At 44.8% G+C, this 26,638-nt stretch overlaps 1 protein-coding gene across 2 annotated transcripts in view; it reads left to right on the top strand.

Annotated features, from left to right (window-relative positions):
- The first annotated feature begins 5,897 nt into the window (after window positions 1–5,897).
- The window catches only part of syf2 (SYF2 pre-mRNA-splicing factor), a 28,414-nt gene continuing 7,673 nt past the window's right edge, over window positions 5,898–26,638 (top strand). The window contains exons 1-4 of one of the 2 annotated variants that reach the window (XM_070899091.1): window positions 5,898–5,956; window positions 16,671–16,769; window positions 18,705–18,830; window positions 20,039–20,156. In XM_070899091.1, coding sequence (XP_070755192.1) covers window positions 5,954–5,956; window positions 16,671–16,769; window positions 18,705–18,830; window positions 20,039–20,156 — 346 coding nt within the window. In that variant the 5' untranslated portion in view covers window positions 5,898–5,953. Of the gene's footprint in view, window positions 5,957–14,294; window positions 14,371–16,670; window positions 16,770–18,704; window positions 18,831–20,038; window positions 20,157–26,638 lie in introns of those variants that run through there. The other variant, XM_070899090.1, reaches the window with a different exon arrangement.

Below are 26,638 nucleotides of genomic sequence, written 5' to 3'. Positions count from 1 at the left end.
AACAATGGGCCCAAATTTGGCCCTCCGGTTTTTTCGGCGCACCTCCGAGCCCCCGCCGACATTTTACATCAGAAGCAGCGCCAAAAAGAATCCGTGCGATCATGGCCGATTCTCGGGCCGTCTGTGGAGCTGGTGTGGCGCAGAGGAACAAGAGGGGGCGGAGCTAGGTCCCGGCACTGAAAACAGTGCCGGGACCTCTGCACATGTGCGCTAGAGTCCGCGCGCATGTGCAGTAGCTCCTGGCCAGCCGTTTCGGCAAATGCGTGCTGCAGGCTGTCTGGGAGGGGCCGAAGCACACCGTCCCTAGCCCTGGCCAAATGGGCTCCCTCATCGGCGGCCCGCTGCGTTCCCTAAGGTAGGCATTCTATTTTTTATTTGTTATTTACTGATTGATTTTGGTTCTTTAGGTGCAGTGTTCCTTCTATTTTATTTGTTAATTAATTGCTTATTACATTTTTACTTTGTTTGGTGCTTGGTGGTGCTTTAAAATGTAGTTACTTGCACCGATTCCTTAACTGTAAGTAAGGTTTTTCTGTACGGACAAAAGTGGACACATACGCTGCCCTAAGTTAGTTTAGTACAACTTTTTTCTGGCCAAATTGGCATAAATGGTGTAAGTGGTTGGGAGCGCCCCCTTTTGAAAAAAAACTGACCTAACAAAAAACCTAACTAACTCACTTACACTGGCACAAATTAAATGGCCATATTTGCAACTAAAAAAATACATCAGAAAAATCAAGTTACACCAAAAAAAATGGTGCAACTCATGGGGAAATTTGGGTCCTATGGGTTCAAATTTCCCCAGGAGTTGCCCCGCTTTTTTTGCAGCAAATAGCTTTTTTTGGAGTAACTTAAAAATCGCAAATTTCTCCATTTAACATGCTCCAGTGTAAGTCAGTCAGTTAGGTTTTTTTTTAATTTTGTTTCTTTTCTCCAAAAGGGGGCGTGACCAGCCACTTATGCCTGTTTTGGCCATAGAAGCAAATTTGGCCAGCTGAAAGTTACTCCAAACTAACTTCGGCCAGTGTATGCGGCCACTTTTGTAGGCATAGAAAAACCTACATTTAAGAAATCAGCGCAGGTAGCCAGAGATGGGGGAGGGGGAGGGGGAGGGGAAGGTGAGTTAGAGGATTCCAAAGCTCTGAAGACCTTCACAACATTAGCACAACATTACAACATCTTCAGCACAACAGCTGCACAACATCACCACAAATAAATGAAAGATAAATCAGCTACAGAAAATAGTGCAGTCCTACCTTGCTGACTGCAGAACGCACCAGCTAGCCCTCCCACCAGGGCTAGGGGCGGCAGGCATGCATGACTGTAGGGGTGAGGGATTTTTACTTTTTACAGTTGACCCTAAATATTGCGTGGTCCTAATGGAGGATGATTCAGTTTTGATGTAAAATATCTTTTATTGTGAAATTTATAGTGCACTTCAACGATACAAACAACAACAACAGCCACAGCAGGAAAGAAAGTCTGCACCCATCCCTCACCCACATCTCGGGGAAAGAGCCCTTCCTTATAGGGTCGGTGATGGTGGGGTGGGGGGGCGGTTGGGGGCCCGTCTTGGTCTGACCAGTGGCTGGTGCATGGAGTGAAGTGGGAGTGAAATTTGAGTCTCCGGCCTTTGTGCCCTTATTGCAGAAGCCAGCTCCCTCATGGCATCTGCCATCATCTGCACACCCTCTGAAATGCCCGCCCTGACTTCCCGTCTTAGTGTAGAGATTTCACCCGATAGTGTGGCAACCTCATCACGCATCCCACTGACGGCCGCCACGAGTGATCTTGTGAGGGCATTGGTCTCATCACCCAATGAAAAAACCTGATTTACTTCTGCTGAGGGCTGCCTCTCAGGAGAGACTAGTCGGCTTCTCCTTCCCCTCGCTGTGGGTCTACCTAGTGGCACCCCTCCAGTGCGAGGCGCAGGCTGGGGCACTGGGTGTCCCAAGATGCATTTCTCGACCGCCACTCGGACCCGCGACCTCGGAAGCTGTGAACCCATGGATGGTTGCCGAGAAGCTAATGGAGAGTTCTGGCAGTGTGATGCCCTGTGATATGTCCTGATTGATATCGCGGTCAGCATTCTCCTGAGCACATAGTTCCATGGATCCCTCCTCCCCCCATCCGCCTTGGTCAGGATCTTGAGGAGTGTCGTCTTCTTTTGCAAAAGACAACACAACAGTCAAATGGTTAGCAGCACAGGAGAGAGCAGGATGGGTGGCATGAGTAGTCTCACGTGTAACAAGCCAGTCAGCAGGTTGATTTGAAGGGCCACTATGCATTTTAATGACTCACCCTCACTCTCGCGTGTGGGTCCAGCTTGTGCAGAGCTTATTCTTTTTCTTCCAGTGCAAGTCAGCAAGGCAGCAACCCTCTGTTCCAGGGGTGTCAGTTGGTGCAGATTTGGTGGACCTCTTCCTGTTCTAATCCTCTTCCTCTTGTTGTGGGCCAATTTCTTCTGCAAAGATGAAAATATAAATTGTCAGACATGGTGCGCTTCTGATGGGTGGGACACATACAGATGCTCACATTTTCCACTGCAATTCAATTTAAAGATGAAGATATTACTTACACTCACTACTTGACCAATGTCCTGCCATTTCTTCTTCACTGCAATGGCTTCCAGATCTTGCAGTGTTGACCCCAGCGGAGAATTCTTCGGCAATGAGGTTCCATCTTTTCCTCATTTCCTTGGGGGAGACCTTTGACGGACCACTCTTGCTGATATCCCGCTCCAGCCATTTCTCCTCAATAACCATTACTAATTTCTCCACTTCCTCATGGAGGAAATTCTTGGTTCTCCTTGCACGCTCTTGCGCCATTCGTCCATTGGACTCAAACGCAGGTAATGTTCAAAGATCACACTTGCGCCTCTCTTACACCTATCGAGCACTCCTTTCCACTCCCTCAGCCACACAAAAATCAATATTCAGACCTCACCTTTATATATTCTCCGTAGCCACTTATTCTGAGGACACGCTCCCTTTAATTGGCCGATTGCCAAGCTTCCTGTTACACTGCGCATGCGCGCAGACTGAAGCGCCCACTGCGCATGCGCGCACACTGAAACAGTCATGCGTGCCCCTGCCGGCACTGCACGACACGCTGGGCCCAAGCCCCTCTCCCCCTACCAGCCGCGCTGAGCAAGTGCGGCCAAAGCTCCGACCCCGCCCCCCGCCACCTCACACACCCTGCTGCGCGACGCTGATGGATCCGGACGATGAGGGAGCAGCCAAATTACAAGGTAGATTTTTGGTGCTTTTTCTCCTCCTGGAAATCGTCTCACCACATCAAGATACGCCACTCTAAGCGGCTGGGGAAATTTGAGGCCTATGTCCCTAAAAGGTTTTGAACTTATTTCCACTGATTTCCTTAAGGCACAAGTATAACAGAAGTAAAACATCATAAGAATATAAGAACATAAAAAATAGGAGCAGTAGTAGGCCATCTGGCCCCTCGATCCTGCTCCGCCATTTAATAAAATCATGGCTGATCTGATCATGGACTCAGCTCCATCATTGTTAGCTTAGCAAAAGGTGCCACTACAAACGAACTTAGTTATATATCTTTTTTTTAGCCTATTTATGTGCATGTGTGGCAATTGTGAGGAATGTCAGTGCTAAGAGACTGAGCATTGCACTGTGTCTTGTGACAACAAATGTTGTTAGATCAATAGATCAGGCAAATAAAACATAAAATTGTACTTTAAAATCATGATCCATTAGAATGTAATGGAAGTTGAGGAAAGAACCTCGTGATTTTCCCTTACAATGGATACCTCTCAATGCTCTATAGATGTCAATGGTCCATGCTTTAAACTTAGTGTTGAACCTGTGATGTATGTAGCACTCAAATCACTAACTCCACACAGTCCAGTGTTGTAGTAACTGCTGTGACCTTGGTTCTTTATTGTGTAACTCCAGAGTGCCCCTCAGGTGTGGTGGGCAGCCTTTTATACTCTGTCTCGCAGGTACTTTCGGGTCTCCCACCACAGTGCCCCTTGTGGCGCACCATTGTAACTATACATTTAATGTACATGGACAATACATAACATCTCACTCTGCACCGCCCCCGACCCCCCCCCGCCACCCACCAGTTCCAAAAGCAAATTGCCGGTAACCTCGGCCTTGTTCGTCCTGGTTGATTTGTGACTGTGAGTCCATGACCATCCACTTCCCTCTCCCCCCTCCGCCCCCCCCATATAGAGATTATGCTTGCGATCCGATGCAAGCATGTGATATTTGCAGTCCTTACATGGGTGATACAAGTACACAAACATAATCTCCAGTAGAAAGCAGGTACACATAGACAGTACAGTTGTATGATACATATAGATGCGTTGAAGAGTTATATCAAAGGTTGCAGGTACACTGAACAGTTATTAAATCCCAGCTCCACTGGGTGAGGTATGGTGGTGACATACTGCCCCTGTTTGCCCGAGGTAATGGGCTGCGCTGAGACAGGGTATCGCAACTGGTGCGTTGCCTCTGTTCTCAGAAAATAGTTGCCTTTGCGGCTTGTCTGCAGCCGCTGAACAATTGCATAAATCACATAAAATCAGAAATCAGATTAATCCATTAGTCATGTTAGTCACAGATCTATTAACCCTTTTAACTGTGCATTGTGATATTAACTCTTTTCACCAATCATATCAATCATTTTAATCACAGTAATCATTTTAGCATCAAAATATTAACTCTTGTCATAAATCACGTCATCATACAAATCACAGCAATCATGTTGACTCACTCTTGCCCTTACAAAAGTCTCTTTGTGGGGACCGCCAACGGTGTAAGGCCCCTTTAAGACTCCCAGGTACATTTCCCTTTTAAGATGCCATTTTGTTTTCCCCACAAGGTTTCTACTGGGCGCCGCCATTTTAGGTGCTCTGCTGGTGCCTGCCTGCCTCTCTCTCCAGAACTCTGCTGCCACGAGGCTCGCCGTCATCTTGAACTCACTGTGTTGCTGCCTGCTCTCCCCGAGAGAGAGAGCCGCCACACTCTGAACGCACCCGGGAGCCGCAACGCACCGGCCCCCGGACCGCCGCATCCTCCGGAGCACCCCACGCAGCTGCCCTTTTTGCCCGGGAGCCGCCACACACACACACGTCCTCCGGAGCCGACCTCCTCACTGCCGCAGCCGAACCTGGACGAGCCCCGCTCCTCGGAGCACCGGCCCTCACGACGTCACCGAGCGAGTCCCGCTCCCGAAACTGCCGATTCACTGCTCCTCCTACTGCAAGCCCCATGAACGGCCGCATCTGCCTGCGGGCCGACGGTGCCTGCTGGAGCAGCCCGTCGAAGCCCTTCTCTCTTCTCCAGCTCGGTTGGCGCTGCTGCTGTTTCCAGCGCCTCTTTCTCACTCTCAGACTTTGCAGGGGAGAGTCGACGGCCGCCACTGCTCTGCCCAACCCCACAAACGCTTCCTTCGCTGCCATCCGATCCGAAGGTGGAGGCCTGCTCTGCCTGTGAACACTGGTGACTGTGGTCTGTGGAGGAATGAAGTCTTCCCAGCTCCCACGGACCTTCCCCATCCATCTCCTGCCGAGTAGCGTCGGCCCATCGCCTGCAATGATCCACAAAGGTAAACCGTGCGTCTCGCCACCGTGAGATACCTGCACATCCGCTCTGCCAAGAACAGGTATCAGTTCCTTGGTGTAGGTACGCAGCTTCGCCGTGACCGGGGCCAGTTTGGGTCGTGCAGCTGGGTTGATTCACAGTTTATCAAAAGTTTCCTGACTCATCAGCAACTGACCCAAGCCCGTGTCCACTTCCATACTCACTGGGACTCCGTTAATCTTGACTTCCATAATCACTGGGGCCGAATCGTCGGTACACGTATACAGTCCAAACGCATCATCTTCTTCTACCTGGGGCTGGGATGCCCGTCGAGCCAAACCGCAATGCTCCTCGCTGGATAGCAGACCATCTACCATCTCCTCAGCCACATGGTGAGTCATGTTTCTTTTGCACATACGCTAAAGGTGGCCTTTCGTGTGGCAGGTATTGCACGTATACTCCGCAAACCTGCACTGGTGAGCCCCATGGCTTCCTCCGCAGCGCCAGCATGGTGCTACTCGATTAGCCCTCCTCAGCAGACTCTGAGTTCCAGGACCCTGAGGTCCGTGCTCTCTGCCCTGGGCAGAGCCACGTTCTGCAGTTTTGTCCGTGATGAGTGCTATCCTGTGAATAGTACTGGTTCGTGACCGTGTGGATCATCTGCTTGGTGCTGCAAGTCGAGGTCATAAATGCCCGGCTGATGTTGATGGCTTGCTGCAGGCTGACTCTAGATTCAGTAGATAGCAGCTTGTGAAGGAGACCCTCATGGCCAATCCCCATAACAAAGACGTCTCGCAACGCCTCGTTAAGGTGTGTGCCAAAATCGCATGGCGCCACAAGTCTCCTGATGTCCGCAGCATATTTTGTCACATCCTGGCCCTCAGGTCTGCAGAGGTGGTAGAATTTGTGCCTGGCCGTGAGGATGCTCTCCTTTGGTTTCAGTTGGTTACGAATGATTTCAATCAGCTGCTCATATGACTTGTCCTTGGTGCTCGCGGGTGCCAGCAAATCCCTGACGAGGCGGTAAACCTCATCACCACAACTGGACAGCAATATCGCCTTACGCTTCTCTATCAGTGCGTTCGTGTCCCCCGTCAGGTCATTTGCTATAAAATAGTACTCGAGCCTTATCTCCATAAAGGCATCCCAGTCATTACCCTCTGTGAAATCCTTTAGCGTGCCCAAAGTAGCCATGGTTGCGTGAAGAGCTCATTGCCAATTTGTGATGTATGTAGCACTCAAATCACTGACTCCACACAGTCTGGTGTTGTAGTAACTGCTGTGACCTTGGTCCTTTATTGTGTAACTCCCCTCAGGAGGTAGGTGCCATGTATTCAACCAGCATTGTAACCCATGTATAATCTGACCTAAGTTGTACACTGTGAGAACAATGACCACTAGGTGGGAGACACTCCTAACCTGGGCCTTCAGGTACAAAAGGGGAAGCTCCACCCACCTTCGTCACTTGGAGTGCTAAGGAATAAAGGACAGGTCACAGACTGACCTTCTCTCAAGCATGGGCCTCATGTGCATTTATACTGTATAGTAAGGACCTATCAATGGGCAGCCTTTTATACTCTGTCTCGCAGGTACTTTCGGGTCTCCCACCACAGTGCCCCTTGTGGCGCACCATTGTCACTATACATTTAATGTACATGGACAATACATAGAACCCATGTAACAGCTTATTAGCATTTCATAAGAAAAGTCAGCTTTATTCACTTATGTTCAGAGATTCTCAGTATCAACCAATCAAATCAGTTGTAAGGCAGGCCAGGAGGCTGTCAGAACCAAATAGGTTGGAGAGTGGGACTGGAGCCTGTCAGAACTATTTTCTGGTTGCATATGGAGACAGAAAAGTTTTAAGATGAGCTAATGGCTTTCGGGAGTTTCAGCTAGAGCATGTTTCTTAAGCGTTTGTCCCCAAAGAATTTATGTACCATAAATAAACTACGAAAATGCAGCTTTTAAAAAAAAAAATCCTCAAAGGAACTTTCTAGGGCTTAACTTGCTGTTGTATTATCTGAAGGCTCATGTTCTTCATGGCTGGTTGCAGCTGGGGGCGGGGGAGGCGGGGGTATTGTTCCTACAAACTGAACTGTCATTAGAAGAATCTGGCGACGCTCCGCAGATCATTTCCAGGAGTGGATTCAGTACCTCGATTCATTTGTAGCCACAGTCACTGCCTGTACTGACTTAGTCTCTCAGCCAATAATAAATGTAATTGTATCTTGGGGAAAAAAAAGGATGTTCCCTGGTGTAAATGCATTAACTGGCTTTATTTGTGTCAGTGTCTGTGGAATTTCCAGGGTTTGGAATTTAAAATATTACACGGAGATTCCATATTTAGGATTTTACAACCGTGTACCACAATGGTTGTGATGTAGACCATTAGCTTGCTTGTGTGAGAGTCCGGCACCTGGGCATGACTTGTAACTTTGAAAGTCATTTTCAATGTCTTTACTCACTGGTAGTGGAGGTCCCTTTGTTACCCTGCAGTACCCAGGGTAGGGGATTACTCAGGGTAATTCGTCCACAATCACCGTCAACAGTCATTTCTAGCTCGGTGTGTTTTAAGATTTTACAAATTGAAAATATTTGAAATACACTGCAAGTTGATCAGCATCTAAAAGATAAAAGGGCAGGTTAATATTTGGGTGTACTTTTTAAATCAGAACTCAAAATGTAAGATTTTGTCTCAGTTATATACACTTATTTCTGAATTATTAAAAAGAGCAATTGCTTAGATAAATCAGCCTCCTCTCAATCCAGGTTATCCCCTGCCTGTCTCTGGGCTGCCATGTAGACCTGAGACAGGGAAAGATGTGATAATGAGCCTACTTTGGCTTGTGAATATAGAATGCAGTATGGTGGAGCATGTTACAATAGGTTTGAGTTCACAAATTAACATAATGCAATAGAGGAATTATACCCTGTAAAGTTGTGCTTGAGTTGCTACAACTACTATTTTCATATCTAAAATATCTAATTCTTCCTGAATTTCTTTTGGCTTGAATTCAGAATTAAAGTAGCCTCCAAAATATAAGATAATGCATCAAATAATGTGTCAAAAATTACATTTTTTGTTACGGGCAGACCCCACTAGAATAGAAATCCCATGCTTTCAATAACAAGACTTGCATTTATATAGCGCCTTTCACGACCATCGAATGTCTCAAAGCGCTTTACAGCCAGTAAAGTACTTTTGGAGTGTAGTCATTGTTATTGAACTCACCACTGCTTTAAACTATGCTTTTATGTACTTTTTAAGTCCCTCCCCGCCATCCTTTAACAAAAGTGATAGAATATTTGGTATAGCTGCAGCTTAAGATCTGACAAACTTGTGCCCCACCGCACTTTCAGGGCTGTTTTGAGTTGTCAGTTGTTTGAGGCTGTGCCAACTTTTTGGGTCAATTTTCTGGCTTTCTGGCATGGCAGGTGTGCTGTTCTATGAAGATTAATGTACAGGTTGAACCTCGCTTATCCGGCAACTTCTGGACCTGGTCAGTGCTGGATAAGGGATTTTGCCAGTTGAGGGGCGGTCACATTAAATTGGATGGCACAGGTACTGAGCATGGGGATATCGGAGCTGGCTGGCTTAGGGCTGGGAGTGTGGCAGAGAGATCATAGGGTGGGGGGGGATCGCGGGGTCAGGCCAGCGATTGCGCGAGTCAGCAGCGAGGAAGGACTTCAATTTGTTCATGTCAGAGTTCTGCGCATGCGCCACCCGATGGCCAGGAATGGTGCCGGACGAGGGGTGATGCTGGATAAGGGAGTCCCGGACAATGGAGGTTCAACCTGTATTGTAAATGCTTATCCAGTTCTCTATTGAACAATCCTTGAATGAAGTAACAATGTATTACAGTATATCTGTTATGCAGAGAAGATATTTCATTCCAGTGTTGTATGTGATAAATAAAATTAAAACATGAAGCGTAATCTTATCATACCTATAATTTCTAACTGACCTGGTATGATATTCAAGGCAATGTCGAGCAAGGTCACGCCAAGGAAACTGTGGCTAGGCAGTAACAAAATGAAGAGGTAGCATTTCACATTAAATGCGCATCACATGTACTACCTTAAAAATAAGCTGTCAGATCAGCTGAAATTGATTCCTAGATTAGAATATGCACAGAACTTAGAAGAACTGGATTTCCTGTTTACAGCCCATCCTTAATTTCCTTTGGGCAATCCTCACAGTACAAGTATGACATTGACTTTCCATCAGCTCAATAACTGGAGCTTCATGTACTTAAGACTATTCAACAAAGGGCTACATCAAAACAAAAGGTTAACAAAATCAACATTTTTAAATAACAGAACTAGTCATTTTCCAGTTTATTTATATCATTCAACTTAATTATCAGTATTAGTTCCTCTATCCATTTGCTCAGGCCTACTTCCAGATCAGGGAATACTTAAGACCATAATAAATTCAGGAAAATGAATGCCCTTTGGCCCTTCCAGATCATTCCTCTATAATCCAGATCTTTAGCTGAAAAAGTTCTAGCCAGTCACTTCCAGTCTCATATGTTGGGATGTTGGATTTATTTTTATTTATTCACGAGATGTGGGTGCGCTGGTAAGACCAGTATTTATTACCGGTCCCTAATTGTCTTCGAGAAGCCGCTGGTGAACTGCTGCAGTCTATGTGGGTTCTGCTCCTTACACCCTGACTCCTTTAAAGTTACACCTCCTTGTGTAGCTATAGTTAATACTTTTGTTATTAAATGATACAAACATGTGATTTGCCAGTAATCTTCTCATGTGTTTAGCCTCTCTAAATCATTTTTAATAACTTCCATCTTCATAACACAATGAGCCATCCACACAATTTTATATCAGTACACTTAAATTCCCAACTCCAGTAGTCACTGCGCCAAAATGTTAGAAGTGTTATTTTATAACCATACTTCTCTACCAATTGGCTATCATTTGTGTGTCCTATTTCATATTCCCCTTGAATCCCACAAGGTACAACCCATTCTAAAAGCAGTTTATGTCAGATCTGATGTAATTCTTTTTGAAAATCCAAATAATCATATAAATTATCTTGCTCTTATCCACAAATTGACTGGATTTGTAAGGCACAATCAATTGTTGAAACAAAGTCTTCACACACCATGTCAGTCTCTCCTACCTTTCAACTATGCTTCTGCTTTATTACTGAAAACTTCAATATTCTGCAGGAAGAATTGTAAGAGTATTACAGAACCAGCACATATGGCAGATTGTATAGATGCACGAGTTATGCCCTTGAACCCTGGATTTTAAACAAAGAGTGATGGGAGTGTTAAATGTGGAAGCCAGTTGTGGCGATACACTGGTATGCCATTCAACATAATGCCGGGAAATCATTTATCAATATTTGTCAACCTGATCTTTTGAATGGGTTTTAAGTATGTGAGTGATAGCTTTTAAAACTGTCAGAGAATCCATCAGCAGCTTCTACCCATGGCACTATTTTATCAGGGCCTTACTGTCTGTGAGATGTATGTGAATGCAGCCAAAGCTGCCACGAGGGAATTCTGCAGAAGATTGGTTTAATGGGATTAATTTTGTTCCCTCTGTGGGATTTGCTTCCACTTAGACAATGAGAATTAGAGCTGGTTTCTGGGAAACTACAGTCTTTCAGATTCAAAAACACACAGTTGAATATCAGGAAGGTGACTAATGGGTAACAAAGATTTCTTCAATTACTCTTTAGGTAATTAAGCACCATCTACCAGTAATAATTCTAATACGCACCAGGAAAGGAAGGTGAGACAAGGGAGCAGACAAAATTGTAGGGCGGGTAGAATCATAGAATGATACAGCACAGGAGGCCATTCGGCCCATCATGCTTGTGCCTGCTGTTTGAAATAACTATTCAATTAGTCCCACTTCCCTGTTCTTTGCCCACAGCCCAGTCATTTTTTCCCTTCAACTTTTTATCCAATAATAATCCCCCATTCTTCGCATTTTGTAATCTGATCATTTTCATTTTTTGTATTCTGTTGTTCCTCCAAATAACGAAGAAGATGGTAAAGATCATTCTACCCAATTTCACTTCCCATTATTAAGAATCTCCTGGTGGAGTAATGATCAAATATAGATAATCATTTCTAGAGGATGATTTTTTACAAAACTCTAGACTCAGTACAAAGCTGTGCTCACGCCAAGATTTTAAAAATGAACTTGCCCCTCCAGACAACTCTTTTGATAGGACAAAATAAACATTAAATCAAGTGCCCCCCAATCTGGGGGACACTCCAAACATTTTAAGGCCCTTTTTTGGGGGTTTTTTTTTTGTATTTTTTTTTTGTTTTTTGGGCACTAAAATCATAATTTTTTCAGGTGCCCCCTATAAAAGGGGAGGGGGGACACTAAAACCGGCAATTAATACAAATTAAACTTTAAAATACCTGACCCAAACCCACCCGTTATTTGGGGTTAAAGTTTCCCTCCATATGTGGATTGCTCCAATGGCTCGAGATACAGCAGCTGAGCCATAGAGACCAGGAAGATAGCTGGGTCTGAACTGTTACCATGGCTGCATGTAATGGGCGATCTCGTCTGACCTGAACTGATGGCTTTCAATTGAAAATTATTTTGTGTGACCTTTAGCTGTTAATCTTCTGCAGGCTGTTTCCAGCTATATAAAATTAAAAAGTTAAAAACTCAACATAGACAGAGGAGTAAATTTTTGTCACAGACCCTATGGCCAGAAAATCATCAGGGATCAGAGGATGTATCTTAAAAGTGGGCAGAAGTCCTGCAATCCCAAAGATGAGCTCCAATTCTGTTCAAATGGAAAATCTAAGCTAAGTTGTTTGTACAGAATATTCCAAGTAATTTCATCTTTGATTGCCTTAATGGAGAGCATTTGAATTATATTAGCAGGCCAAGTCTGTACAACTACTTTATTTTCATATTTAAGATTTCTATAGAAACATAGAAACATTGAAACATAGAAAATAGGTGCAGGAGTAGGCCATTCGGCCCTTCGAGCCTGCACCGCCATTCAATGAGTTCATGGCTGAACATGCAACCTCAGTACCCCATTCCTGCTTTCTCGCCAAACCCCTTGATCCCCCTAGTAGTAAGGACTATATCTAACTCCTTTTTGAATATATTTAGTGAATTGGCCTCAACAACTTTCTGTGGTAGAGAATTCCACAGGTTCACCACTCTCTGGGTGAAGAAGTTTCTCCTCATCTCAGTCCTTATCCTTAAGACTGTGACCCCCTGGTTCTGGACTTCCCCAACATTGGGAACATTCTTCCTGCATCTAACCTGTCTAAACCCGTCAGAATTTTAAACGTTTCTATGAGATCCCCTCTCATTCTTCTGAACTCCAGTGAATACAAGCCCAGTTGATCCAGTCTTTCTTGATATGTCAGTCCCACCATCCTGGGAATCAGTCTGGTTTCTTCAAGAATAAGTTTTGGTTTGAAAATCAGAATTACAGTAATCCTTAGAAGGGGAAAGCTAACTCAAATCTCCCTTCAGATGTTTTTCAGATCATCACTACTGCAAACAAGCTTTTGACTATACTTTTAGTTATCCCTGCAGTTTAAGTTGTCCCAACGCACTCTCAATCTAACTACATATTTTCACTTCACGGGCTGTATGCAGGGCAGTTTTCCCATTAGTGAGCTTTTTTGGTGGTGCAATGACTTTGAAGCTACTGCTCAGCTTTTAATAATTTATAGGGAGCATATATATATGGTTCAGAATGAAGCGGCCAGTGTCCATGACTCATGATTGGTGTGAAGTAATTCATTCAATGCGGAGCTCTGTAGATTGTTAACTGTTGCATATCCCGCCTTTGGGTGGAAGGACCTGCCACACTGGGTCGGTGGGGACCTGAGCTCTTTAAACTCTGCCCCCCGGACACTGGCGGCAGCACTGACTCCCCGGGTCTCGGACTGTGATAGGTGCCAGCTGTGGCTCAGTGGGTAGCACTCTCACCTCTGAGTCAGAAGGTTGCGGGTTTAATTGGTGTATCATCACCACACAGACTGCAGCGGCTCACCACCATCTTCTCAAGGACAATTAGGGATGGGCAATAAATGCTGGCCTTGCCAGGGACGTCCTGTGAACGAATTTTTTAGAAGTCCCACTCCAGAGAGTTGAGCACATAAATGCAGACTGACACTCCAGTGCAGTATTGAAGGAGTGCTGCACTGTCGGAGGTGCCATCTTTCGGATGAGGCCCGTCTGCTCCCTCAGGTGGATGTAAAAGATCCCATGGCACTATTTCTTAGAAGAGCAGGGGAGTTATTGGATGTAGAATAAAATCTGTTGCAGATTCAATCTACATTACAGATATTCCTGTTGGCAAGAGGATAGGGAGAAAAGCTGCTTCCTTCAAGCCAGATGGGTTCCTATGATAATGGAATAAGATTATCTGGTCATTATCGTAGTGCTGTTTGTGGGAGCTTGCTGTGCACAAATTGCCTGCTGCGTTTCCTACATTACAACAGTGGCTACACTCCAAAAGTGCTTCGTTGGCTGTAAAGCGCTTTGGGACGTCGGCTGGTGGTGAAAGGCGCTATATAAATGCAAGTTCTGTGTTCTTTCTCTGTGTCGCGGGCCGTTCCCCTCCGCCACCCGATCACGGAGCCCGAAGCTGGGACAGGAGAGAGCGGGCCTCCCGCACCTGAGGCGCCGGCCGCATTGCCATGGCAACCAAGCGGCACCCGCCCAGTGACGTCAGCCCGTCGCGCGCGCCGATGACGCAGGCGGTTCGCCACGCCTGTTTGTGGCGTCACTTCCGCCGGCGGGAGGAGGGAGCGAAAAGATGGCGGCGGCTGGTGAGGTGAGGATGGCGGAAGAGGAGGCCTTGGGGCGACGGGAGGGACAAACTCAGCCCACACAGTCTGAGCCCTGGGGAGTCAGACTCCGGTGGCAGGGGTAGAGTTTAAAGTAATAACTCATTACTGGGGCATGGTTTAAAATGCTCAGTTTACCCTCTGATCCCACAGAGAGAGCGATCGGACAATAACAAGCTAATTCATGCTGAGGCAATGCTGATCACTTGTATGTGACAGAGAAAAAGTTGAAATTGATTGAGTACCCAGTAAAGTAACCGAGTTGATACTGGATACAGAATAAAATCTGCTTGGCTATCCCTGTAAATGACAGATATTCGTTAGTTTACACCAGGATCGCTGGTAAAGATGCTTCCTTCAGGCCACGAATGCTCCTCTGATAATGGAATTAAGATTCACTGCCTGTAATGGTCCTTCTCTGAAACCGCCCCCCCCCCCTTTGCATACTGCACAACAACAACTTGCATTTGTATAGCGCCTTTAATGTAGTAAAATGTCCCAAGAATCACAGAAATTTACGGCACAGAAAGAGGCCATTCAGCCCATCGTGTCTGCCAGCCGAAAAAGAGCTATCTGGCCTAATCCCGCTCTCCAGCTCTTGATCCATGGCCTTGCAGGTTACGGCACTACAAGTGTATATCCAAGTACTTTTTAAATGCGATATGGGTTTCTGCCTCCATTGCCCTTTCAAGCAGTGAGTACCAGACCCCCACCACCCTCTGGGTGAAAAAAAATGTTTCCTCAACTACCTTCTTATCCTTCTACCAATTACTTTAAATCTCTGCAAAGGGAAATAGGTCCTTGCTATCCACTCTAACTAAGCACCATATCATTTTATACACCTTAATTAAATCCTTTCAGCCTCCAAGATATTTAATAGGAGAGTAATCAGACTAAAATTGAAAGCGAGTCAAAGAAGGAGATATTAGGACGTGACCAAACGCATGGTTTTAAAGAGTGTCTTAAATTAGGAGAGTGATGCGCAGAAACAAAGGTTTTGGTTGGGGAGGGGGAGGCAATTCCAGAGAGTAAGACTTAAATACTTAAAGGCACGACAGTCAATGGTGGGTCGAAGGGAGTGCACAAGAGGCCAGAGTTAGAGGAACGCACTGTTCTTGGAGAGTTGTGGGGCTGGAGGAAATGTAGATCAGTGAGCACAGCGATGATGGATGAGCGAGACTTGGTGTGGGTTAGAATGCAGGCAACAGAGCTTTGAAGGAGCTTAAGTTTGTGGAGGTCAGGAGAACTTTGGAATAGTCAATCTGGAAGTAACAACGGCATGGATGAGAGTTTCAGCAACAGATAAGCTGAGGCAGGGCGGAGATGGGTGATGTTACGGAAGTAGATCTTTGTGATGGAAAGTATTTGGGGTCGGAAGCTGAAGTCAAATAGGATGCCATATTTGCGATCATTCTGGTTCAGCCAGAAACAGTGGCCAAGGAGGGGGCTAGCAACGGTGACGAGAAAACTTGAGTTTGTGGCGGGGTCCAGAATTTACTGCAGCCGGAGAATGAATGGTGCCCACTTGTCCATTTAATTTCCATGAGCTTTTACACAGCAAGTTGAGGTTAAGTGGGAGGTCAAAATGGCACAGTGACCTCAATAGGACATCTGGGACCTGTGTGAACAGGGAAAGCAACTGTGTATCTCCTTAATTAATCCGATTGAAGAATTGTTAATGAACAGCGCAGAATCTGAACCAGGATGTGTAAATTAGATTAGTGAATTCAATGTTAAATCAGATGCAGAAAGCAAATAGAGAGGGAAAGAAAGATTGAATTGAGAGAGAGAAAAAAGAGATAGAAAGAAAAAGTTTTAAAAAATTATATTAAAAATCCCCAACAACTAAAAGCTGAAGGAATTAGACTGCACACTTGTAAAATAAATTTTTCAGTGCCAGAGAGATTGGCAGTAATTAAGAATTATTGCACCATTAAAAGGGTACTTTCCACAGCCTCATTGCTCCCTATCTCTGAAACCTTACACAGTCTTACATTTCAGTCCTCCAACCCTGACGTTCTGTGGACCCGCCCCCTAATTAGTGACAAAGCCCGCAGCCACCTGAGCCCTCCTTTCTAACTCTTTCTGTAAACCTATCTTCTCTTTGCCTTGGCTTGTAGTCACATCTCTTGACTTCCCTTCCTTCACTCAGCACCTGGGATCTGTAGCACCTTACTTCAGTGAGCACATCGAGTTGCCTGTCTAATCCAAGTTTTCCTCTGCATTAAACCACATTTGGAAACTTGAACTTGTGTGTCAGAACTTCGTTTTCTTTGAATATTTACAGGCACAGGACGTCCCTTGCAGCAGTGGAGAGTCTGTGACCTCAGCAGCACAGAAACGGGAAGAACGACTGAAGAGATTCCGAGATCTCCATCTTCAGCGGGTGAGAAATGGATGGCTATTTTATGTTAAATGCCTTGTTTGTTTCACTCAAAGTAGGCGATGCTCTAGTGGGAAAAGTGACCAATAGGCCGTATGGTTAGCAATCCAACGTGCGCAGCCAGTAAGAGAAACCTCCTGATGAATGGTCAATTTTATACCCAAATTCCTGTTTTGATCTGAACCAAGTGATATTGGACCATTTTAACCATTCTCTTTAACTTGTTAAAATTATAATTTACTTCATTGCAGTTGCTGATTTACATTTAGCACAGCATATTGTAGATAGTTATAGACATGAGATTTTCTTCAATGATCTGCACTACGGTGGATTTTTGCTGGAATTGGGAAGGCTACGGGATTGTTGCCAGTAACTCAAATGTCTTGGGGTCTTTTTTAGTAATATAACTGCAGTTCTAAATCCTTTGTGCCATCAACAAGGGGCTTGTACAAATTTATCAGTTTACTCTTGCCAAGCCATTGTTGGGGTGATGCAATCTTTGTAAGCTTGAAAGTTCAATAAGTTGTTTGAACTTTCGACCACATATCTGCAGCATAACCAAAACCGCCTATTTCCACCTATATAACATCACCCGTCTCCGCTCTTGCCTCAGCTCATCCGCTGCTGAAGCCCTCATCCAAGCCTTTGTTACCTCTAGACTTGACTATTCCAACGCACTCCTGGCTGGCCTCCCACATTCTACCCGACGTAAAACTAGAGGTGATCCAAAACTCAGCTGCCCGGGTCCTAACTCGCACCAAGTCCCGCTCACATCACCCCTGCACTCGCTGACCTACATTGGCTTCCAGTTAAGCAACTCCTCAATTTCAAAATTCTCATCCTTATTTTCAAATCCCTCCACGGCCTCACCCCTCCCTATTCTGTAATCTCCTCCAGCCCCACAACTCCCCCCGAGATGTCTGCGCTCCTCTATTTTTTGGCCTGATTATAATTGCTCATCCATTGGTGGCCGTGCCTTCTGTTGCCTAGGCCCCAAACTCTGGATCGCCCAGCCTAAACCTCTCCGCCTCTCTCCCTCTGTTTCCTTCTTCAAGATGCTTCTTAAAACCTCCCTCTTTAACCAAGCTTTTAGTCACCTGCACTGATTTCTACTTATGCGGCTTGGTGTCAAATTTCTATCGCGTAATACTCCTGTGAAGCGCCTTGGGACGTTTCACTATGTTAAAGGCGCTATATAAATGCAAGTTGTTGTTGTTTGGACTCCTCATTAAGCTGGTTATTTCTGTGCTTCAGAGCATCACTCTGTGAGGTCAAATGCTGCTGGATTAATCACACTCTGGCCTTTTAAAATCAAGAGGTCCCAGGAGAGAACTGGAGATCATACAACAGTGGGCCATTGGCTCCAAATAACCTTCAATCAGTTCCCCAACTTTAAATCCCACAATGGTAATTGTATTCTGAATGTCCGGTCAGGAGTCCAATTTATTTATTTTATTGACCTACTGTTGTATTTTAATGTGTACAGCAGGAGTCAAGAGGACCAGCATTTAGTGCTTAATAGTTATTAATTTTAAATAATACTGTCATACCATTTGACATTGTGTGGTACAGATGGTGTCAGTCTGTTGCTATTGGCCCAGGCTTCAATTTGTCATCGGTCTCATCATATTGTGACCGCGGTTGCCTTTTAAGTATGAATCATAGAATCATAAAAATTTACAGCACGGAAGGAGGCCATTTTGGCCCATCGTTTCCGTGCCGGCCGACAAAGAACTATCCAGCCTAATCCCACTTTCCAGCTCTTGGTCCGTAGCCTTGTAGGTTATGGCACTTCAAGTGCATATCCAAGTTTGTGAATACGTTAAGTAGTTATCCTGTTATAGATTGTAAAGGTGCACAAGTTCCACAACTGTGCTTGTTCCCTTGAGAATTCTTGGATTTGTGACCCAGGCAGTAAAAGGTGTTCCTTATTGACAGAATGAATCTCGGAAATTGAATCACCAGGCGGTAGCTGAGGAGGACAGGATCCTGAAACTACCAGCCAACTGGGAGTCCAAAAGAACACGATTGGAGTGGGAGCTGAAGGTGGAAGAGAAAAAAAAGGTATTTGCAATATTGTTAACCCGCGACTCATAAATAGCAGACAAAGGATTAAGATTTTTTTTTTAATCCAAATCAACAGGAGCCTTTGGTGATCATCTCATCATCTCCAGTTTCACACACTGATTATCTCTGAAACGTAACATTAAATTATTAAATTTATCAGATTTTCAGTTTTAGCAGTCACTAAACCATCTCTTAGCATTTATTTTAATCTTGAACATATCGAGAAAGTTTACAGTTTTATAAAAAAAAATTAGAGCAAGTCACCATTGTTATACTCAGTAGAAACACAGGGCTATGTGTCAGCTTGGCTCAGTTGGTAGATGCTCTCCTCTTGAGTAAGAAGGTTGTGGGTTCATGTTCCACTCTGAGCTATTAATCTAGGTTGATGCTCCAGTGCATTCGCGGAGGAGTGCTATTCTGTCAGAGGCGTCAAAATTGGGTTGTGACATTAAGCTAAGGCTGCACCTGCCAGTCCAGATGGGCGTTAAGATTCCATGGCATTATTTTTGAAGCGTAGAGTTTTGTGGCGTGCTGGTGAACATTCTTCCTTTGATTTGCATCACCAAAAAATACAGATCAACTGGTCAGTCACAAAATGGCTCCCACATTTGCCTGCATAGCAGTCACTGCACTTCAAAGAAATTCATTGTATGTGAAACTCTTGGCGCCATTTCTGAGAGACATAATAAGGGTCTCTATAAATGCAAGTCTTTTCCTTTGTATCTAATGTGGCTTAGGAGGACTCTCCACTAGCGGAAATGTTTGTTTGTAGGACAGGAATTGGATAGGTAATGTCCGAGTGATCAAAGTATGAAGTGCAGTTGGGTGCTTTAATCTGTTCAAGGTCTCTTATTACAGCATAAGACACCAGGATGTTTGTGATAGATATGAGTACAGAGGCGGCATGTAACTACCGAATGCAGCAGTTGAGTTTGTTTGAAGAATGCAACCTTGTACCAGGCAATGATACCATCTCTTTGAATACATTAAAATTAGAATCATGGAATCGTACAGCACAGAAGGCCACTTGGCCCATCGTGCCTTATTGTCATAACAATGTGTGATGAATCCATTATTTAACACGTATGTAAAATTCAACATGTTCTTGTCCTTTGTGGATTTGCTTATTTGGATCTTGATATAGTGAGGAAATGCCTGAGTCTGAAGCAGTGATTTCCATCTGTATTTCCTGCTTAACCTTGTAGGAGTGTCTGGAAAAGGGAGAAGATTATCAACGAGTTAAGTTGTTGGAAATCAGCGCTGATGATGCAGAGCGATGGGAACGAAAGAAAAAAAAGAAAAATTCAGATCCTGGATTTTCAGGTACTTTGATCACTTCAGTGTCCATTCACTGTTAGAAATTGAGGGAATTTATAATGTGGAATCGTCTGTCTGTTATTAATAGCACCTTAAAAATACTTTGATTTTCTCCAAACGTATCCTGTGACTCTTATGGGGTTGTAAATGTAGGTGAACTGATAGAATTATGGCTGCATATTCTTGGTCACCTTTTCTAGGCAGCATGTTCCAAAGGATCAGATGTGATGAAGGATCAGCTTGGAAAGTCCTGCTGCATGCCCAGAGGCAGTATAGTGGCTCCTGCAGCTGTTGCTGCATTACTATTTAAAAATTGATTTTTTTTTCTTCGTATCGGGATGTGGGCGTCACAAACAAACATTTCCGCTAGTGGAGAGTCCTCCTAAGCCACATTAGATACAAAGGAAAAGACTTGCATTTATAGAGACCCTTATTATGTCTTAACCAATAAGGGAATTAAGGGTTATGGGGAGTGGGCGGGTAAATGGAGTGGAGTGCCCGGCCAGATCAGCCATGATCTTGTTGAATGGCGGAGCAGGCTCGAGGGGCTAGATGGCCTACTCCTGTTCCTAATTCTTATGTTCTTATCACCTTCAAAGTTTCCTATTTCAGCACACATGATCGGACAATCAAAAGGCACAATATTTGGAGGGCTGGTAAGGAACTCAGACATTATCGGGATATGGATGTGGGCGGGATGGGCCAGCATTTGAGGCCCATCCCTAATTGCCCTCGAGAAGTGGTGGTGAGCCACCTTCTTGAACCGCTGCAGTCCTTTGAGTGAAGGTACTCCCACAATGCTGTAGGGAGGGAGTTCTAGGATTTTGAATCAGCGACAATGAACGAACGGCGATATATTTCCAAGTCAGGATGGTGTGTAACTTAGAGGGGAACTTGCAGGTGATGGTGTTCCCATGCGCCTGCTGCCCTTATCCTTCTAGGTGGTAGAGGTCACGGGTTTGGGAGGTGCTGCCGAAGAAGCATCTTAAATACACTTAGAAGGAGGTGGTTTAAAAAAAATAATAATTTCGCCACTAATTGTCGTCTCCTGAAAGCTTTGACACTTTGCTGGTATATGATTTCATGGGTGCCCTCACATATATGGCCATTATTCATGTGTGAACCTTGGCGATGAGTAGTTTCAGAACCTGATCCTATCGTCCCCAACACTCTCCGTGTTGGCTCTTTGAAGGAGTGGTTGTGCTTGGTCCCACATCCCCGCTTTTTATCCGTAACCCTGTAAGTTACTCATCCTCAAGTGCCTATACGACCAATGACGGATAGGTAAAGACTATCTGGTCCATCGAGCCCGTCCCACACAATTGCGATACCTTTTGTATCACAACACATACAGTCCACCCCACTCGAATCCATGTGATCTCCTGGGAGAGGCAAAAATCAGATTAAAAACCGAGGCCAATTTGAGGTGGGGGGGGAAATCTGGGAAATTCCTCTCCGACCCATCTAGGTGATCGAAACTAGTCCAGGAGATCACCACCGCAGCCAGAAACAAATCCAGCTTTCGCTTGAAGGAATTCAGTGAATCTGTATCCATCACATGCAATCGGCAGCTTGTTCCAGAGGTCGTCTATTCTCTGGGAAAAGAACCACCTCTTAACGTCTAGCCTAGATCTAGGCCTCTACAACTTAAATCTGTGACGCTTGGTCCTGCCTAACCTATTTAATTGAAATAAACTGTCAGTTGGATCACCATCTATTCCCTTCATTATCTTATGAAAGTAAACTAGCACAAAATATAAAAACAGATAGTAAGAGTTTCTATAGGTATATAAAAAGAAAAAGAGTGGCTAAAGTAAATGTTGGTTCCTTAGAGGACAAGACCGGGGAATTAGTAATGGGGAACATGGAGATGGCAGAAACTCTAAACAAGTATTTTGTATCAGTTTTTACGGTAGAGGACACTAACAATATTCCCAACAGTGGATAGTCAAGGGACTATAGGGGGGGAGGAACTTAACACAATCACAATAACTAAGGAGGCGGTGCTCAGTAAGATAATGGGACTAAAAGCAGATAAATCCCCTAGATCTGATGACTTGCATCCTAGGGTCTTAAGAGAAGTAATGGCAGGGATTGTGGATGCATTGGTTATAATTTACCAAAATTCCCTGGATTCTGGGGAGGTCCCAGCAGATCGGAAAACTGCAAATGTAACGCCCCTATTTAAAAAAGGAGGCAGACAAAAAGCAGGAAACTATAGACCAGTTAGCCTAACATCTGTGGTTGGGAAAATGTTGGAGTCCATTATTAAAGAAGCAGGAGCAGAACATTTGGAAAAGCAAAATTTGGTAAGTCAGCATGGATTTATGATGGGGAAGTCATGTTTGACAAATTTGCTGGAATTCTTTGAGGATGTAACGTACAGGGTGGATAAAGGGGAACCAGTGGATGTGGTGTATTTGGACTTCCAGAAGGCATTTGACAAGGCGCCACACAAAAGGTTACTGCACAAGATAAAAGTTCAAGGGGTTGGGTGTAATATAGTAGCATGGATAGAAGATTGGCTGACAAACAGAAGAGAGTTGGGATAAATGGTTCATTCTCTGGTTGGCAATCAGTAACAAGTGGGGTGCCGCAGGGATCAGTGCTGGGACCCCAACTATTTACATAGAAACATAGAAAATAGGTGCAGGAGCAGGCCATTCAGCCCTTCTAGCCTGCACCGCCATTCAATGAGTTCATGGCTGAACATGCAACTTCAGTACCCCCTTCCTGCTTTCACGCCATACCCCTTGATCCCCCGAGTAGTAAGGACTTCATCTAACTCCCTTTTGAATATATTTAGTGAATTGGCCTCAACTACTTTCTGTGGTAGAGAATTCCACAGGTTCACCACTCTCTGGGTGAAGAGGTTTCTCCTTATCTAGGTCCTAAATGGCTTACCCCTTATCCTTAGACTGTGACCTCTGGTTCTGGACTTCCCCAACATTGGGAACATTCTTCCTGCATCCAACCTGTCCAAACCCGTCAGAATTTTAAACGTTTCTATGAGATCCCCTCTTACTCTTCTGAACTCCAGTGAATACAAGCCCAGTTGATCCAGTCTTTCTTGATAGGTCAGTCCCACCATCCCGGGAATCAGTCTGGTGAATCTTCGCTGCACTCCCTCAATAGCAAGAATGTCCTTCCTCAAGTTAGGAGACCAAAACTGTACACAATACTCCAGGTGTGGCCTCACCAAGGCCCTATACAACTGTAGCAACACCTCCCTGCCCCTGTACTCAAATCCCCTCGCTATGAAGGCCAATATGCCATTTGCTTTCTTAACCGCCTGCTGTACCTGCATGCCAACCTTCAATGACTGATGTACCATGACACCCACGTCTCGTTGCACCTTCCCTTTTCCTAATCTGTCACCATTCAGATAATAGTCTGTCTCTCTGTTTTTACCACCAAAGTGGATAACCTCACATTTATCCACATTATACTTCATCTGCCACGCATTTGCCCACTCACCTAACCTAGCCAAGTCACTCTGCAGCCTCATAGCATCCTCCTCGCAGCTCACACTGCCACCCAACTTAGTGTCATCCGCAAATTTGGAGATACTACATTTAATCCCCTCGTCTAAATCATTAATGTACAATGTAAACAACTGGGGCCCCAGCACAGAACCCTGCGGTACCCCACTAGTCACTGCCTGCCATTCCGAAAAGTACCCATTTACTCCTACTCTTTGCTTCCTGTCTGACAACCAGTTCTCAATCCACGTCAGCACACTACCCCCAATCCCATGTGCTTTAACTTTGCACATTAATCTCCTGTGTGGGACCTTGTCGAAAGCCTTCTGAAAGTCCAAATATACCACATCAACGGGTACTCCTTTGTCCACTTTATTGGAAACATCCTCAAAAAATTCCAGAAGATTTGTCAAGCATGATCTCCCTTTCACAAATCCATGCTGACTTGGACCTATCATGTCACCATTTTCCAAATGCGCTGCTATGACATCCTTAATAAATTGATTCCATCATTTTACCCACTACTGAGGTCAGGCTGACCGGTCTATAATTCCCTGCTTTCTCTCTCCCTCCTTTTTTAAAAAGTGGGGTTACATTGGCTACCCTCCACTCGATAGGAACTGATCCAGAGTCAATGGAATGTTGGAAAATGATTGTCAATGCATCCGCTATTTCCAAGGCCACCTCCTTAAGTACTCTGGGATGCAGTCCATCAGGCCCTGGGGATTTATCGGCCTTCAATCCCATCAATTTCCCCAACACAATTTCCCGACTAATAAAGATTTCCCTCAGTTCCTCCTCCTTAATAGACCCTCTGACCACTTTTATATCCGGAAGGTTGTTTGTGTCCTCCTTAGTGAATACTGAACCAAAGTACTTGTTCAATTGGTCTGCCATTTCTTTGTTCCCCGTTAATGACTTCCCCTGATTCTGACTGCAGGGGACCTACGTTTGTCTTTACTAACCTTTTTCTCTTTACATACCTATAGAAACTTTTGCAATCCGCCTTAATGTTCCCTGCAAGCTTCTTCTCGTACTCCATTTTCCCTGCCCTAATCAAACCCTTTGTCCTCCTCTGCTGAGTTCTAAATTTCTCCCAGTCCCCAGGTTCGCTGCTATTTCTGGCCAATTTGTATGCCATTTCCTTGGCTTTAATACTATCTCTGATTTCCCTAGATAGCCACGGTTGAGCCACCTTCCCTTTTTTATTTTTACGCCAGACAGGAATGTACAATTGTTGTAATTCATCCATGCGGTCTCTAAATGTCTGCCATTGCCCATCCACAGTCAACCACTTAAGTATCATTAGCCAATCTATCTTAGCCAATTCATGCCTCATACCTTCAAAATTACCCTTCTTTAAGTTCTGGACCATGGTCTCTGAATTAACTGTTTCATTCTCCATTCTAATGCAGAATTCCATCATATTATGGTCACTCTTCCCCAAGGGGCCTCGCACAATGAGATTGCTAATTAATCCTCTCTCATTACACAACACCCAGTCTAAGATGGCCTCCCCCCTAGTTGATTCCTCGACATATTGGTCTAGAAAACCATCCCTTATGCACTCCAGGAAATCCTCCTCCATCGTATTGCTTCCAGTTTGGCTGGCCCAATCTATGTGCATATTAAAGTCACCCATTATAACTGCTGCACCTTTATTGCATGCACTCCTAATTTCCTGTTTGATGCCCTCCCCAACATCACTACTACTGTTTGGAGGTCTGTACACAACTCCCACTAACGATTTTTGCCCTTTAGTGTTCTGCAGCTCTACCCATATAGATTCCACATCATCCAAGCTAATGTCTTTCCTAACTATTGCATTAATCTCCTCTTTAACCAGCAATGCTACCCCACCTCCTTTTCCTTTTATTCTATCCTTCCTGAATGTTGAATACCCCTGGATGTTGAGTTCCTAGCCCTGATCATCCTGGAGCCACGTCTCCGTAATCCCAATCACATCATATTTGTTAACATCTATTTGCACAGTTAATTCATCCACCTTATTACAATCTATATTAACAACTTGGAAGAGGGGACTGAGTGTAACGTAGCCAAGTTTGCTGACGATACAAAGATGGGAGGAAGGGTAATGTGTGAGGAGGACATAAAGAGACTGCAGGAGGACATAGACAGGCTAAGTGAGTGGGCAAGAGTTTGGCAGATGGAGTATAATGTTGGAAAGTGTGAGGTCATGCACTTTGGCAGATAAAAATCAAAGAGCAAGTTAATATTTAAATGGAGAAAGATTGAAAAGTGCCGCAGTACAGCGGGACCTGGGGGTACTTGTGCATGAAACACAAACGGATAGTATGCAGGTACAGCAAGTGATCAGGAAGGCCAATGGAATTTGGGGCTTTATTGTAAAGTGGATGGAGTATAAAAGCAGAGAAGTCTTGTTACAGCTGTACAGGGTATTGGTGAGGCCACACCTGGAATACTGCATGCAGTTTTGGTTTCCATATTTACGAAAGGATATACTTGCTGTGGAGGCAGTTCAGAGAAGATTCACAAGGTTTATCCCGGGGATGAGTGGGTTGACTTCTGAGGAAAGGTTGAGTAGGTTGGACCTCTATTCATTGGAATTCAGAAGAATGAGAGGTGGTGTTATAGAAATGTATAAGATTATGAGGGGGCTAGACAAAGTGGATGCAGAGAGGATGTTTCCATTGGTGGGGGAGACTAGAACTAGAGGGCATAATCTTAGAATTAGGGGCCGCCCATTTAGAACTGAGATGAGGAGAAATTTCTTCTCTGAGGGTTGTGAATCTGTGGAATTCGCTGCCTCAGAGAGCTGTGGAAGCTGGGACAATAAATAAATTTAAGACAGAAATAGACAGTTTCTTAAACGATAAGGGGTTATGGGGAGTGGGCAGGGAAGTGGAGCTGAGTCCATGATCAGATCAGCCATGACCTTATTGAATGGCGGAGCAGGCTCGAGGGGCCTTATGGCCTACTCCTGTTCCTATTTCATATGTTCTTATAAACCTCAGTCAGATCCCC

The sequence above is a fragment of the Pristiophorus japonicus genome, chromosome 14, assembly GCF_044704955.1.
Source record: "Pristiophorus japonicus isolate sPriJap1 chromosome 14, sPriJap1.hap1, whole genome shotgun sequence".
Lineage (NCBI taxonomy): Eukaryota > Metazoa > Chordata > Chondrichthyes > Pristiophoridae > Pristiophorus > Pristiophorus japonicus.
This window is presented reverse-complemented; position numbering and strand designations above follow the sequence as displayed.